The sequence below is a fragment of the Oreochromis aureus genome, linkage group 5 (assembly GCF_013358895.1).
Source record: "Oreochromis aureus strain Israel breed Guangdong linkage group 5, ZZ_aureus, whole genome shotgun sequence".
Taxonomy (NCBI): Eukaryota; Metazoa; Chordata; class Actinopteri; order Cichliformes; family Cichlidae; genus Oreochromis; species Oreochromis aureus.
In genome coordinates, this window is record NC_052946.1 from 30090870 (window position 1) to 30108078 (window position 17209).

A 17209-nucleotide genomic window follows, 5' to 3' on the forward strand; every position below is an offset into this window, starting at 1 on the left:
ACAATGAATCACAATACCCCAAATTCACGAAGAAATTGTAAAATAGAAGGATTCTAATGTTATAAAACCATAAAAATGTGTGATGTGTTCTTACTGGCTACTACAACCCTTTAAAACTAAAAGATCCTTAGGGCTCAGTTTTCCAAGGCACTAAATTTAGCCCCATTAGTTACTAAGTGCACTGAGCTACAGGGGAGCTGCCGGGCCTGCAAGTCTACTCACACTTTGGTGTGTATCAGAGGAAGTAGCCCTAGAGGGCTTTTGAGGCAGTTACAACGGGGCAAGTCCCCTCACACATCAGCTTCATCTAAGCTCTGCACTGACTGATAGGATCAGAGTTTAGGACTTTTTAAACAGACAGCCAATCCAGACCTCCAGTCCGGGGGGGGGAAATCAACACCACTTTCCTGTTTGTCTTGATTTAAGGAAAGTGGTTTTTGCCTTTTTGCCCAATAAAGGCAAAAAGGAGAAATATTGCAGTGGCTGGAGGTGAAACTTTGCAGACATGTAGTGTGAGTTGCAGGGAAGAGGAATTTGTGGAGAATTTCCTGTCAACTATCAAAAATGATTTTATTTTGTAAATTTTTTGTTGATTAAAATAACCTTGTTAAATTTGAGTAGAAATATTCTCTGGACTCTTGCAGCATTCTGTGATGAAAGTTGGCACACACGTAGGAAAGGTAACCCAGAGAAGTATTCAGCTGACAATTTCATGTCAACGATCAGAGATGATTTTCAATTAATTTTTTATATAATGTTATATTCCACTGAGCACGTTGAATTTGACCAGAAATATCCTTCTCTACATTTATACAGTGGAATGAGATAAACACATGAACACAAATATAGCGCAGGTGTTCAAAAAGAGGAATCCATTGAGAAAGTCATGTCAACTATCAAGCATGATTTTTAATGAATTTTTTAATATGACGCAGTTTTTAGGCACAGAAAAACAAGCGCTGTGTTAAAATGGTTGCAACACACAAATGGCTCTACCGTGCCAAGAAACATGTGTGATGGCTCGGAAGTGAGAGGGTTAGGTTTTTGGCAACTTGAGTGTTCAGTTGTGAGAAGCTGAGATTAAAATTGGAGTAAAATATTGGGATGTGTCATCTTTTCATACTTCCACAGTATAGTGTTTTTATTTTTTATTTTAAGAAAAGGCTGAACAGAATACTACTTTGTTATTTTTTAACACAGGCATGGTTTGATTGCTTTTCTTACCCTAATAAATGAAATCATCATTATATATGGAAAAGAAGACTGATGTTAAAAAAAAAAGAGAAGCATGATTACATGTTTAATTGCTTTCAGCTGGGTGTATTTGTCAGTCTACAGCAGGGGTGCTGAACTCCAGGCCTCGAGGGCCGGTGTCCTGCAGGTTTTAGATCTCATCCTGGGTCAACACACCTGAATCTAATGATTAGTTCATTACCAGATCTCTGGAGAACTTCAAGACATGTTGAGGAGGTAATTTAGCCTTTTAATCAGCTGTGTTGGATCAAGGAATCACTAGAACTTGCAGGACACCGGACACCTTTGGTCTACAGGATGATGCAGCAGCAGGTCACTGGGTAGTCGTCAGCACTGACTTTGCGCTCGTTGCCGTACACGTAGTAGACGTAGCTCTTGTCTTTCCACTTGTAGTTCACCTGAGTGATGGGGATCAGCTCGACTGTCTGCCTCTGAAAGAGAGAGATGGAGGAAGGTATATTAAAGGAAAACTTTCAACAGTATCAGAGCACATCAGCTTGAGTCAGAACACCTTAGCATTGACTGAAAGCAGGAGTAAAGGAAATCTAGTAATGAGCACTTTTCTTAGCCACATTTCAGATTTGTGTTAATCTTCAATTGACCAGCTTACAACCTTTATGTCCTTTTTTTGTTTAACAAAAATTCCAAAAATAAATTCCCCCTTTTAGTGTTTATATAACAACTAACTCTTCAACCACCATCAAATCATTCAAGATGGCTTTAGTTATCTTTACAGGACACCTTATCTCTCGAGCTTCTGTAGCAGTCGATTACTTTAGTAATTGAACAGTCTATTGATTTTTCCATTGACTAACTGAGGAATCAGTTAAGTTAAATACTTTGCAGAGCAAAGCAATAAACTGCAGAGTAATACAGGCACACCAGCACAGGCTGGCCACTGGGGGAGACTACACTATAGACTCAAAAGAGAAGTCTAAGGGAAACTTTGCACATTTTCCTTGCTGCTTCAACTACAAATAATGGAATTTCAGCTTGAATCCATTATATTTCAACTAGAATTAACTGCTGATGGAACAAGGATAGCTGTTTTCTTTCCCTCCACTACTGGAGAAGATGGTTCAGAGCTGTGTGTCGGCCTACCTGCTGCAGAATCCTGGAGGTTTGGCCATGCTTAGTTTGATGGTCTTTGATCAGACGCTCAGAGGCCTGAGAGACTGCTTGCGGTTTAAACCCAAGCAGTGGGTAGACCTGAGAGAAGAAAGAGAGTTTAATTCACAACATTCACACAGCTAACCCCAGCAATGTCTTTTCCTTCTCCCCAACCTTTCCTTTACATTTACCTCAACTACAACTGTCTGAGGTGAGTTCCTGCAGTGGCTTTATGTTTAATTTATGAAGATTATTTTAACATTTCAAACATAGAATGCAACATTCCAAACGACTGTGTGAAACCACTGAGATGTAGTTTTTTTTGTATGAAATTTTGGTATTTAAAACAAAAAAATCTTATTAAGATTCAAAGTGAAGCTACAGTGTGTGTGTGTGTGTGTGTGTGTGTGTGTGTGTGTGTGTGTGTGTGTGTGTGTGTGTGTGTGTGTGTGTGTGTGTGTGTGTGTGTGTGTGTGTGTGTGTGTGTGTGTGTGTGTGTGTGTGTGTGTGTGTGTGTATACCAGGTTCTGGCTGTTCTTGAACAGCTCCTTCCCTTTCACTGAGTGCAGCTCATCACTCTTCAGACCACAGCTCTGCTCCACCAGATAATCTTCCACATGGTTTTTCCTAAACACAAATATACAGATATGAACTATATTCATGCTGTATCCATTAAATATAATGCTGATGTAACACACACTCTACATTCTAATGAATACAACGTTACATGAATTAATACATTTTAAGCTTTAAACAATCAACAGTTTCTACTGATTTCAATTTAAACTTGCAGCATGTAATTTTAATCTTTATTGACTAGTGGGCACCAAAGCATCTGTCAAACCACCATTAATTCTCTTCCACTTATTTCTAAAGAACTCTTATCTCAGATGGGAGGTGAAACGTCTTTTCTTTAGACTATGATGACATGGATGACTAAGAACCTTCACAGACATATCTCTTCCATTTGTTGAATAAGGTTAAATGAATTCAAATGCATAAAAACTCTTTATATACTTTCTGAAACTTCCAGGACCTTTTGACTTTTCCAAATGACACCTAAAAGACACTTGAAGAACCCAATCTTCAAGGACTCTGATAAAGCCACTGAAATATAGGAACACTGAAACTGCTGTTGTACTTGTACTCACCACTCCACTTTTAGCTCAATGTAGGTCAGCAGCTGACGTTTTCCTTTACAGGTTTCACATTGCTTTTTCCCCCTACCATCACACTTTGTACACCTAAACACACACAGACACATGACTCATTATTTTTGGTTACTTACAGACATTACAGATTTTGCTTTATTTTATTTTTTTAAACATGGTATTTGTTTATTTTTATTTACATTATTATTAAAAAAAATTACTGAACTTTAACTGATTGCAGCATTTCTTAGCTTAGACATTTTAAGGGCATCCATCCTTTTCTAATTAGTTACTGTAATTAATTGTATATCCCCAACGTATGCACAGTCATAAAACTGGTATGTTGTCTGTTTTATTTTCAGTTTGTGTGACCATTCAGTACCTGTCTTTGCCTGTGCCATTACAGTGAGTGCAGGCTGGATCGGACTTTGCTGCACCATTACACACTGGGCAAGCTTTCTACAACAACACAAATACGCAAATGTTTTCATTGTACCTTGATCAGACTTTTCATGTCTTATTATTTACTATTGAGAGTTTCCTTACTTTTCCACTTCCACTGCACTCCCTGCATTGCTCAGTACCTGCTGCATGGCACGTGTGGCATTCCTAAACACAAACACACACACAAAAAGTTAAAAATAAGCAAAAGGGAAAAAAATTTCATGTGTTCATGGTTTTAAAGCCTCAATGAACTCAGGAAAAGATGAGCTGTAGAACCATCTCATGGACAACTAAAGATCCATGAAAATTCATCTGGAAAATTCTTTAAGTATATATATCTTCAAGTTTAAAGCTCAGAACTAAACTGCAGGTAACCCAGCACTTTGACAGATAGCTTTTGTTATTCAGCCACCTCGACGGAGGACGTGTAGGGCACCCGGATCTTCTCTGTATGGTCGCTGAAAAGTTTGGGGTGTGTGGCCTGGACCTCCCATGGTCGTGGAGCGGGCTGGGTGTAAAAGTCAGCAGGCTCACCTTTTAAATACACGAGATCACAGAAAATGACAATAAACTACTAGTATAATAAGTTACTGCATTGTCAGTAGGTTTATGCAAGGATCAATAAAAGAGGCATTTGTTATGAAAACCAAAGTAAGTGTTTCCAGCTTGAACTCTTTCAGGTAAAACACTATTTATTAATCAGTTGTTCTGGAGTTTGATTCGTAAGAGGCTCTGAGTATCACACTATTGTTTTTAATCCCTCACAAGACCATAAACTTTCAGTGTGGTCAAGAACAAAGTGAAAAATGTGGTTTGGTAACAGGAAACAACAAAAGCTTTACCATCAGATTAAAAAGCATCCAGCCTTGCTCTATAATAACAGAACATGGTGGCTCAAGGAAACAAATGAAAATGGACATTTTAATGGCTAAAATGAAAATGTGTGTTTACCTTCATGTGGTTTGTGGGCCCACTCAGTTGACCTGGACTCAGTGAATGTCTCCAGACGATACTAAGGAACAAAAAACAGACTTTACTGAGAGAAACTGGATTTGCTGATAACATTACTGTGGTAATTTCTCTATATTTCACATCAGAGTGAAAGTGAAACATACATTTCAATGCATCAAAAAAGCTGGACATGTTAAAATAAAAGTATATTTGTTGTGTCAGACACATGTTACAGGCGTTATGATTAAATAACAATGATTGTAATAACACTGCTCACTATACTCTTAGTATATGAGCCTTCAGTCTGTTTCTGGATCAGGAAGAAGTTGTATTAATGCACATGTCAGAAAATCAGGAAAACACCTTATTATCAAAATAAGTGTAAGATGGAGATAAGTAGGGGTGAAAATATTGCATAACAAGAACTATTTTCACTCTCCCTGTTAAAAGTCTAGAAGTGAGATAGTTGCAAGCATAAATATGTAGGTAGAAGTACTGTAGCGGATATCAGTTTACAGCTCTGCAGATCTCTATCAAAGTCACTCTTTTAAAACCTATTAAATCCTGCACACAATGTGTTTAAATTTGTAACATGCAATGTATTTCCAATTTGGTTTCATATGGGCATCATATTACTGCATAACAAATTGTGTGGTAAAACTGCAGTGGTTTGGTAACAGGAAACAAAAGCTTTACCATCAGATTAAAAAGCATCCAGCCTTGCTCTATAATAACAGAACATGGTGGCTCAAGGAAACAGGTGTTATGATTTTATTCACACTTTAATGTCACTTTAAGGTTTTTCAGGTCACATGTCAGCCATGTGCAAGTTAAGGTTTGTTTCAAACTAATGTGAAACTGTTTTTTGAACTGAGACCATCCTCTTTGACATCACATGTTTGCCTTTATTTTGTCTCTGCATGCTCAAGATGTCATCACTTAGAAGGACTTTGTAATAACACTGCTCATGCAGCTATTGCCTGTCAGCGTGGTAGTGTATGAGCCTTCAGTCTGTTTCTGGATCAGGAAGAAGTTGTATTAATGCACATGTAGAATCAGAAAAACATCTTGTTATCAAAATAAGTATAAGATGGAGACAAGTAGGGGTGAAAATATTTCGTAATATTTTTTTTTTCCCCCACTTTCACTGTTAAAAGTGTAGAAGTGAGATAGTTGTTCGTGAGCAGAAATGTCTCTCCCATTAAATCCTACACAAAATTTGTTAAACCCAATCAGTATCGCACATTATACCATACAATGTATTTCCGGTTTGTTGCCATATAACTGGGCATCATATTACTGCATGACAAATTTTGTGGTAAAACTGGTCTGCAGTGTTTTTTGCATTTTGCAGCTGTATTTCCTGCTTTATTAGGCAAACTGCCACAGTTTTGTCAGGTGACAGTTTTCAGATAATAATCACACACTTTGAGTTTGCTTTAATAGGCTATTAATGTGTTATTAAATGGAAACAGGCAGTTTTGCAGCTCTGTTTCCTGCTTATTACACAAAAACTACCAGAGATATTTCAAGATAATTACCACACTTCTTTAAGTTAGCTTTAATAGGTTCTTAATATGTTATTAAATTTAAACAGCTGCATTTTGCAGCTCTGTTTCTTGCTTTTTACACAGAAACTACCACAGGTAATTGAGAGGTAATAATTAATGCAAATTACCGCATTATTGCATTCTTGTTTCTTCCTTGTGACTCCACTTTATTGTGGAGCTGTATTTCCATATTATTATCTGCAGTTTTTGGGTTCTCATTATCCTATTACATACATTTCTAGGTAATATTACTCAACTGTAACCACTGTTGCTACCATGATATTACTTAGATATTAAGTGGTTATTACTTTGGTAATTGCATAGTAATAACTTAGAAATTACCACATTATTACACTCTTTTTCAACTTGTTATCCTAATACTACCCCTTTATTACCTAGCTGCAATAGAAAGTGCTACCAAAAAAATTCATTATGCATGTTGATTTTCAACAGTTCATTATCATTCAATTATTTTTCCTTGTCAAATGTTTGGAAAACTACGGATAAAAGCATCTCAAACCAGAGCTCTGCAACAGCCTGATCAAGATAGTAAAGGCAGATATGGAGGTAACTCAGTCCACAGCATCACTGATGGTGGTGATGTTGGAACATTTAATCACCCTAAATGTGTTGAATGGGTCCATGGAGGTGATGACTCCCTGAGTGACTGGCTCTTCACTGTAGCAGATATGAGATGACACAAATTTGTTGAATGCCTCCCGAGCCTCATCCTCAGCGAGAGAGGGGATGCTACAAAACACAAACTCTGTGTTAAACCTGAATATTCTACTGGTTGGTGAGCAGCTCAGAGAAACAGGTAATATGTCGTACCTCCATTCGAGATTTTCAGGGCCGGGTTGGGATGAGGCGACTGGCTCCATGGGCATGGGAGGGGGCAGGAAACCTCCTGCATCAGTGACAAATTTTCAAGTAACATCAACAGCATTAATGTGAGGAATTATGTGAACTGGGCTTTTCTTACCTCCTCCTGGCACAGTGCCTTCATAGCCTGGGACATTGCAAAACATGTTGGCTTGGGGGGCCATGACAGGTGGGTACATAGCTGGAATGAAAAACAAGAAACAAAAAATTCAAACCAAACGGATCAGGTGACCCTGAATCCTCCCTTAGTTATGCTGCAAAAGATCTAGGCTGCTGGGGGATTCCATGATGCACTGAGTGTTTCTTATTTACTCACGTTTTTTCCCCCACTCACTATATGTTTATACACTACTTTGCATTTAATCATCAGTTATTATTAATCTGTGGCTCTCTTCCACAGGGTGTCTTTGTCCTGTCTTCCTCCTCCCACCCCAAACAGTCATGGCAGATGGCTGCCCCTCCATGGGCCTGGTTCAGCCAGAGGTTCCTTCCAGTTAAAAGGGAGTTTCTTTCCCACTGTAGCCAAAGTGCAGGCTCATAGGAGGTTCCCTGATTGGTTTTTTTGTTTTTTGTTTTTCTTCTGTTTTGTCTGCATTATTGTAGGATCTTTATCTTTAAATAAAAATTGCCTTGAGACAACTGTTGTTGTGATTTGGTGATATAAAACTGAATTGAATTGAATAATATGTCGCAATGGCTGGAGCTGAATAAGACTGTTCCTGCACAGAAGAATGTTTGGTGCAATGAAAAATGATTATGCCCACACTATGGTTAGCCACGGCCAGGCGGGCTGGTGTATTTGCGGTGCAGACACGGGAGAGGGAATGAGGTTTAACAAAAGGCGGGCCTTTTATTGAGGCTGATTTCCAGAACAGAAAGCAAGGCGAGTTGGGAGAAAAATGAAACTAAAACCTAAACGGGAATAACCTAAACTTCATTTGAAAACTATGACATGGAACGTGACGTGAATCTGAACAGGCGCATGCGAAAACTGTGACCAGAAACATGAACATGAACAAGAAGCATGAAAACAATCCTGAGACTTGCAGTGACATGACATGAGATATACAGACAACCCGACAATGAACAAAGAGAGACAGAGGACTTAAATACACAGAAGGCCATACTCTGTTGAACAGTTCTTGTTTCAGGACAAACTGTCATGGCTGCTATACCTTACAAAACGACTTGTGTAGATAAGTTCGTGAAATCGTTCTTCAGAATCAGTTGTAGTTAGAAGGAAATTATTCCTCTTCTGTGATATGTGATAAGTAAATGTGGAATGTAAAATGTAAAAGTAAAATGTGATAACTACGATGGTGCAGAAAGCTGCATCTGGTCAGAAGAAATAAGCCCCACAAATTTTAAAGAGTTGTCCAGATTTGGACAAAATAAAAATGGCAGTCAACGGACAGATGCAAGGATATCCACTGCTACCCCTTTGTGCAATAAAGAGTTTCAAAGATGTTTGTTGTATGACAAGACACAATAAGACAGCTGATCAATTTGCTTCACTCATCTACACAAGGCATTTTGTAGAGGGTATAAGAGCCGTGGCAGTTGTTTGGCTTGAAACAACAACTTTAATCTCCAAATGGAGATCAATTTTTTTCTCAATCTGGCCCTAATATAGTGTCATACTACCCCCATTTTCAGTGTTAGAGTAAACATTTTTAGTTTAGGTTTCTTTTACCATTTTCTCTCTTATCTCTTAATTTTAACAAACATTTCTGATAAACAAACACTGATATAACAAGAAACTGCATTGATTTCTGAAAAGGGTAATAATGGTTGTGTGCATACAGCCCCTAAAGCCCCAGACAGACTTTAATATTTTTCACTGACTCTGAAGGACTCCATCACCCGTTCCAGCAACTCAAGAATCAATGATTACGTTAACCTGACACACGAGGGATTACAGACGAAGGCACAAGGTCAGTATCTAGAAGAAAAAGACTCCAAAAACTGAAACTAGTAAAACAACTTGATTAGCTCTCTCAACATGACAGTGTTAACATCCATATCCTTGCATCTGTCCATTTACAGCTATTTAATTTTGTATAAATATGGTGAACTATTCTAGGTTAGCGTTCTTTTTCTTTCTGACCACATGCCGTTTTCTGCACCATCTCTTCAATGCCCTATACTTGTTACTAGTGTTTATGTGCTAAAACAGAAATATTTTCCATTTCCTCAGTACAGTTTGAATAACTCATGCAAACACAGCATTTTGAAAAGGGTATAGAAGCCGTACGAGTTGTTTGACTCAAAACAAATTTAATCTCTACATTTCAACTTGAATCTCAAAAGACTATTTGGACTTTGTCTCAAAAGATTTATTATCATGTATTATTATTATTTACATCACTGATTATTTCCTGACTTCCATTATGCATTAATTGAGCACATTATATTAGGTCTGCACTCCCTTTCTTCTCCTGAGTTGATTAAACTTATTTTTAAATCAGTTACTGAAAATCTGACCTTGTTTTGTCTTTCAGAGTTTAGCAATCCATATGTGTCCTTATTTGTTAAGTCTAAAGCAGGTATTGTGGCTCCTCCAACCAACGGCCGCAGCAGGCTAAACATGAGGACACAGATGACGCGCAACAGTAAACACATAAGAAACACTTCTGTACCATTTGCTCCTTTTATTCCATATGCAACTGTCCAATATACAAATCAGCACATGGGATTAACTATTAAACAAATGCACAGACTGCACAAACAAATACCTGCAACTCACAAAGAAATGCACCAATTACTATGCCAAATTACAACTTGGCCTATGGCATCAATTAGTGCATAAATATACATAAACCATCAAGTTACAGTCAAAATACATCAAAATAATTCAAGCTGCGCTCAAGCTGCGGTCAACAGAATGTTTTGCCTCATGCTCACCCTAACTTTCTGCTCATCAACATCAGGTGCGGTGAACAGGTGAGTGCAACCATATTTATCACCTAACACACCCATGAGACACGCCCCACACCCGTGCACCAATACAGTGAGTCCATTTAAACCAACCCACTTTATCAACTCATATGGCTCCTACAGGAACAACTCATATGGCTCCTACAGCAGGGATGGCAAACTAATTTTACAACATGGGCCACACTCACCCCATTTTAAATTTAAGCGGCCGGACCACTGGTCCTTCCAACAATAGAAATAAATTTAACTACACATTTAGCTGAGATGCATTCATCTAGAAAAAAATGCATGCAATTCTTATAGTATCTCTTAGTTTTTCTACATGATAAAGAAACACTGCTGACGTCAATGATAGAAATATGTCAGTATGACTCTTTGGATTGTAATTGTAAGAAATGTGTAAAATTACAGAAAAGAAATTGCACTAAGTCAAGGGCGTAGATTTGGCATGGACGGAAGGGACATGTCCCCACAATTTGATCTCTTCGAGTAAAGAAAACCAAACCCGATAGAAAGAAAAAAAAAACACGATCTGTCAACGTGTCATTCTCCCAGCGGTGCAGAAAGAGTTCAATTACGTTCTCTACTGGAGTCCTACCTCATGTGACAAATATGGCCAATGTGATTGGCTGTGCCTTTCAGGGAGCTCTGTTTAGTTTTAGCAGCGGCAAGCCTGCGCTGCGCGGACCTGCAAGGAGGAGAGGAGGATGGCAGCAAAAAGGAAGAACCTGATATAAGAAAGTATTTTTCAAAGAAACCTGTAAGTCACTTAAAACCAAGTTAACTCATAAAATGTGTCCGTGTGTCCGTCTTCATAACTTTACAGGCTATGCTAGGCTTTGGCCCACATCAGTCTAAAATTGTATCTAACCATGAATAACGTGTTTTGGAAAGTAACTGCACAACAGGCAGCACTATTAGTTATCTCAGTCTCCCAGAGTAGCATTTCTAATTTAGATTGAAACTGTCAGAGAAAACGGCAGCCTCGAGCAAGCCAGGATATTAGTTTACAGAGGCTGTTAAAATTATATGTCTAATGTTAAAATGTTGGTGACACATAGGGTTGATTTTTGAGACAATATATCATGAGGTAGTCATGATTTTGCAAATATTCCACCTTGTAGTGCAGTTTGCACAAATTGTTTTAAAAATGCACTCACACTACAAACATTACTGATGAGTCAAGATCTGCACAAATTGACAGAAACACTGAAGCAGCTACCCGTTTTATTCTTATTGTCATGTATGTCCTATTTGTCAGGTGACAGAAGAACCATTGGATGATGACTTGGTGGTTCATTACTGTATTTGAAGCACATGTGACTGCATGTATTTGGAATGTCTCACTGTTTTATTTATCAGGTGACAGAGGCAGCTCTGCCATGTTGTAGCTCGGACAGAGGTGAAGAGGCAAGGTCACATGTCACTGACTGATGATTTGGTGCTATAGATTAATTAGTATTTATTATCATGACAGTTGTTAGGCTGCTGATGTAAATTTATTCATTAGTGTATATTTGACAAAGAATCTGAATTGACATGTCTCACTTTTTATATGGCACGAATTAATGTGTTATTTTATCAGGTGGCAATATGTCCTAGTGCAGTCAGAGGGGAAGAGCCAGGGCCAAAGCTGAGGCACATCAAGCACATAACAATAATTTTAATCTAAGGATAAAATGCATGTACTGAGGCTGAAAGAAGCTTCAGTGCTCTCAGAAGACTAAAAACATGGCTAAGGTCAACAGTGACTCCAATGAGATTAAACAATGCTGCTGTATGCCATGTCCACCAGGAGAGACTGGACAGTATAGATGTAAAACAAATATGCCAGCAGTTTATCTCCGTTAACGAGAGGAGAAGGCATGTGTTTGGCTCCTTCACATAGAGGACATTGAGTTGTTGTGTGGGGCACCAGTAGTCCATGTCTGTTGCTGTAACAGTAGTTCATGCTTAGAATAAAACATCCCAGCTCACTGACTTGATCGGGGCAATAGTGTGCCTAAAATGTTGCATAATTTTGCTGAGAGATCTTTTACTTTGTGGTAATCTTAGATGAGTAGTTTTGTGGACAAAAAACAACGAGGTCATTCAGTGTTCCCTTAGTGCTAATGTATAAGAGATGTTGGTGTATTATAACTGAAGTAATGTTGTTAAGTCCTTAAAGTCATATTCTTTATTGTCATGACTCTATTTTTATTTTTGTATGATACCTGATTTATATGGAATATGGCTGAAGTAAACTAAAGCCGAAAATACTTAGTCAGTCATTTGTTTAATAGTAATTTAACATTATATAATTCACATATAAAACTATGAATTGTAATTTTAAATGGTTTAAAAGCATGTAGAATAGCATATGTAGGCAAGTATATTTCTCCCCCCCTTTTTTTTTTTATCAAGAAGCAAAGACAAAAAGGGAAAAAAAACGAACAGGGCAGGGTTCGGTGGTTGAATCATCCGTCCCCACCAATGCCAAAACCAAATCTACGCCCTTGCACTAAGTACAAAACAGAAAGATCCCGTTAATTCGCATTTTCCCCCAAATCCACTTTCTTTCTGCTTTTCTTTTTTTCTTTACACTACAAAGGCAAACATCTGCATCAAATTCTTCAGGAAACAAGGTTCAGATGGCTTGATGAGTTTCATCTGCAGTTTACTGTCAAAAAGGAAAACAAGTGGATCATGTTTGGAGCTCCTCTTTTAAAAACTAAAATAGATTTAAGCAGCAAATGAATGCAGTTTAGTGAATGCTGAAGTTTAACATGATTCTGACTTCTTAATCTTCATATTGAATGTTTATTAATAGAAGTAACAGCGTTTCAGCGCCGACTATCAGGAGCCGAACCCTGCGTCTGCATCTTTGAATAGCCCGCAGGGGTTCTGTGGTCGGTGTCGTGATGGTTCCTAAGCCTGCTGCTGTGTCCTGTGCTTCAGTTCCTACCTGAGCTGTTCATTCTGCTGCAGATCAACCACGCTGATATCAGCCTCACAGAATCCGTTACAGTTAGAGTCATCCAGAACCGCATTTAAATGGTGAAATTCGGAATGCCCCCTGGTGGGAGAGCAGGCCCGCCTACCCCGAGTTAACGATCAAAGATAGAAGCAGTGAATGCAAACAATCAAAAAACTGTAAATCTTTATTTTTCCTGCGGTGTGCTTGTGACTCGCTCAATAAACAGCTGACCAAGGTCTATCCTGTGGCTGCAGTTAAGGCTGTTTTTAAGCGCAGAAAAACAAGCATTATATTGTGATACACCAATGGCTTTGGCAAGAAACAAATCCCGCTTTTTCTACTTTACTATTAGAACTCAGTTTATCATAATTTCGTTGTATCGGCATAAACGCGGCCGTTGGGGTCTTTTGTGCCGAAACCTGATCCAAATCCAACTTTTTTTTTTCTATTTGTATATTTACCAGTGTGGATGAATAGACTGTATCCAACCGGATTGACACAATTTTGACTTTGCATTATTGTATGTATCCTAATGAATATTTAAAATATTAGAATATAGAATTGTGACTTTACATTTGTCGCAATTTCTGCTCCCCTCTTGGCCCCTTATCCTCACTTCTCAATGACGTTTTTTTGTTTGTTTTTTTTTACCTGGAAACTAATCGCAGCTTCTACCAATGTTCCTTCTGGCTTAGAATGATTTGATATAATCCCTGAGGGATTTGTGTGACATTTGTTTGACAGATTATAGGCTAAAAACCTGTTTACAGCAGTTTAAATACCAATCATTTTTTGGCAAATACCGGAAATCACCTGCTTTGAGTGCATTTTCTAATAACCTTTTGTCGCAAAAGACCAGAAAATTTTCCAGAAAAAAAAACACCTTTCAAAATAAAAATGCAAATTACATGTAAGAAAAAAAATATAATATAAAAATCCTAATTTGTGGAAAAAAATCTTGATGGACTTTGTCTCTGTTGAGATTGAGATTGAAAATCTAATTTCCAAGAGAGACCTGGACAGGGTATATAGGGGGGACGGTATGGTTGCAACATGGGGACAGTTGCAACACCCCCAATTCCATCAATCAACAATAAGATAGGAGTCATATGATCATTTCAGTGTTTACCCACTTCTATCCCTGACTTCAAGGCTAGAAATAGGGCATGCAGATTTTATTGAGAAAAAAGGATTTTGATGTAACAACACAAAACTGTGTTTGCAGATAAAATTATATGGCTTACAGGAGATTAAATTCTGATTTCTTAGATAAACTGTGATGCACCCCCTTGGGCTAACTATGCTAATACAGTTAGCTAAACAATTGATGACAGAGGTGGGGTGGGTTGTAACATATTTTAGAAGTGTTACAACATCCCCTTACATAAAACTAAGAATAATTTATTGATTTGAATCATTTTACAGCATGCCTAGGCAGTGGTTAAGTGACAGAGAGGTGTCTTAAAAGGAACCCCGACTATTATGACAAGTTACTCTAAATATGTTACAAATTATCTCCACTACATAAAAACATACTTGAGAATAACTACAAATTTTTTGTTTTTCAATAAATCTTTGTTGTTTAAAACTATTTTGGAGCCGTGGGAGCGTCCATGGCTGTGTCTCAATTCAGGGTCTGCAGCCTTAAAGTACGCAGCCTTAACGGTCCACAAGGGCCGCGTACTCAGACCGCTAAGGCCGGAAGTGCGATGCTTGTAGGCTTGTGAAATGGGAGGTCTAGCCTCCGTCGCGCCGCCCAGGTTGCCTAGCAACCATCATACTAACAGCTGGAAACGTTTCATACAGCTTGGTTTGACAGAAATGAAGGAGAAAATCTTCAAATTCTTCTTCATTTGTTTGTTTGTTTCTGCATGAGCTTTGATTTGATAAGTGTCTGAGGCTGAGACCACGGGACTGTGAAATCATGATTATTGGGCTTCATTTCTGTACTGAACAGTCATTTTAAGATTAGCTAGTTAATAACAATTACTTAATGTTGTTCATGAGTCATCTTGCTTTGGTAATGTAAATATAATATGGCCAATATTAAAGTTATTATTTCAATCAGTATTAGTTATTACAGCAGTGAATGAACTCCGTTTCAATTACTGAGCTTCAGTAAAGATTCAAGCTGCATTTATTTATATTTCCTGTCACCTTAAATCTTCACTCAAAGACAGGTTCCTTTGACACTGTATATACAAATGTATTATATATAAGAGACAAATGTTGTTCTTTCAATATGTTGGCATTACTAAATTTCTCTCAGTGCTTACTTTAAATATCCATGAAATCATCACATTCTCTGTAAGATTAAGGTCAACTATTGAACGGCGTATATTTTAAAGTAAAGGCTTTAAAACCAAGTTAGTACAAACGTCACTAATGTCACATAACTTTGCCGACATGTGGCCAACAGTAATATTTTAATGTTCTTCGTTATTAAACATTTGCACATAAATAAGTGACATCATATTCAGTACTTACTTTTACAAGTTTACTCTTCGGGCGCCCCTCTTCCGCCAAAATTATCCACACCCACCGCCGCGCTATGCACTCTGGGATATGTTGGGCCACGAAGTCTACACCGCCACATCCTTAAAATTCAGGTAAATGAAGGACGCATTTGAGGGCCGCATTTCGAGCAGCCTTTGAATTGGGACAGCCTTCGTCGCATCGCTGTGACGTAATCGGCCTTAAAATGCGGCCTTTAAGGCTGCAGACCCTGAATTGGGATACAGCCCAAGGGCGTTTCTCAATATGCGTACTTGTGCGTACTTGCGTTCTCGTGTACTCGTGATACGTCATCAGTCGGAGACCAAGTACTGTTCCAATTCGAAGTACGCATCAAGCCGAGAACGCGAAAAAGTCCCGGATGTGTTCTCGCTCCGCCCGTTTTATCGAGCATGCATCGGTGTGGACTTGGTACAGCTAAATATCCCAGAATGCATTTCGTCCAAAACTCAACAGCGGACTCCCGGCACATCGTTTTCAACCCCCCCCCCACTCGCGGTCTTCTCACTACTCAGGTTAAACAAACCCCAGCAGCTGTCTATAGTATTGACTGTCCACTAAAATAGAAATAAAAGCGTTCTAACATCTCACCTGCTTGTTTTTATTAAGGTATGTACACGTATGTACATGTACACTATTTTTATTATTAGAGGTTTCACTACTGAGGTTAAAAATGATACATAAGTCACTTAGATCACTTCTAAATGTTAATGTTTGGTTTATTTCACTGTTTTATTTGTTCCTGAGTAAACCGGTTTGGCTGTGATTAAAGTTAAGCTTCATAACATGTTACTCACAGTTAAATTAAGTGGGGACGGCAGTAAAAACTCCGGACCTGTGACATCATCACGTACGCTGGTGTTCCAATTGTACAAATCGCGAGTCCGTGCTCGCGTTCTCGGCAAGTCCGTACTCCCGTGCGTTCTCGGCCAGTACGTACTCGCCGAGAACGCGAGTACGTACTCGCGTACTTGAGAATTGAGAAACGGCCCATGTCTTTTCGCACACAATGCATTCTGGGATGACATGTAGCAGGGGAGATGCAGCAGATTGACCCGGAACTTATACAGAGTTCATTCCCGCCACAATGAAGGGATTTCTGGAAGTGTCTTTATTCTGTTTTATCGTTTTAAAATTGGATAACAACTGACTTGAACATGATATGAATGTTTTCACTATGGGAACTGTGGCTCCATTGATAGCTTTAGTAATCTGAAAGTTATTTATATTTTGATTTTTAGCGTTTTCCATTTGCATTTAGATAGGCCGATGCATGGTGATTCTCTGATGAGTATCTGTTTCTACCTGTGTTGATGCTAGCATGACTACTCATATGGAAAAGAAATAGAAAAAACTTATAGAAGACTTGCATAAGACGTGGCCTACTTCAAATAGTGAATCATATAAGGCTTATATGATTTACTCATGAAAATGGCCACTTTCTCATTACTTTCATATAT

The 17209-nt window shown here is 38.4% G+C and overlaps 1 protein-coding gene across 2 annotated transcripts; it reads right to left on the reverse strand.

The window, feature by feature from the left end:
* Positions 1-1269: 1269 nt before the first annotated feature.
* On the reverse strand, positions 1270-13354 carry LOC116315051 (protein SSUH2 homolog). 2 transcript variants are annotated; one of them, XM_039612400.1, is made up of 12 exons: positions 13224-13354; positions 7443-7523; positions 7292-7367; positions 7081-7210; positions 4911-4971; positions 4372-4493; positions 4062-4124; positions 3898-3974; positions 3516-3608; positions 2886-2991; positions 2356-2463; positions 1270-1685 (listed from the first exon to the last, which is right to left on the reverse strand). In XM_039612400.1, the coding sequence occupies exons 1-12, from the start codon at positions 13306-13308 to the stop codon at positions 1545-1547; spliced, it is 1143 nt and encodes a 380-aa protein (XP_039468334.1). In that variant the 5' UTR covers positions 13309-13354; the 3' UTR covers positions 1270-1544. The 2 variants fall into 2 exon arrangements, with proteins under 2 accessions (XP_039468334.1, XP_031589067.2); XM_031733207.2 differs by lacking the exon at positions 13224-13354 and adding an exon at positions 10247-10268.
* Between the last annotated feature and the right edge of the window lie 3855 nt (positions 13355-17209).

Bases quoted from the DNA above. Each gene is read 5' to 3' on its own strand.
- LOC116315051 (XM_039612400.1), bottom strand. From the start codon at position 13,308: ATGCGGTTCTGGATGACTCTAACTGTAACGGATTCTGTGAGGCTGATA. The intron at 4,972-7,080 runs GTGATTAAATGT...TTTGTTCCTTAG, and splicing joins ACCCATTCAACACATTTAGG to TATCGTCTGGAGACATTCAC. The intron at 1,686-2,355 runs GTAGGCCGACAC...TCTCTCTTTCAG, and splicing joins CCTCCAGGATTCTGCAGCAG to AGGCAGACAGTCGAGCTGAT.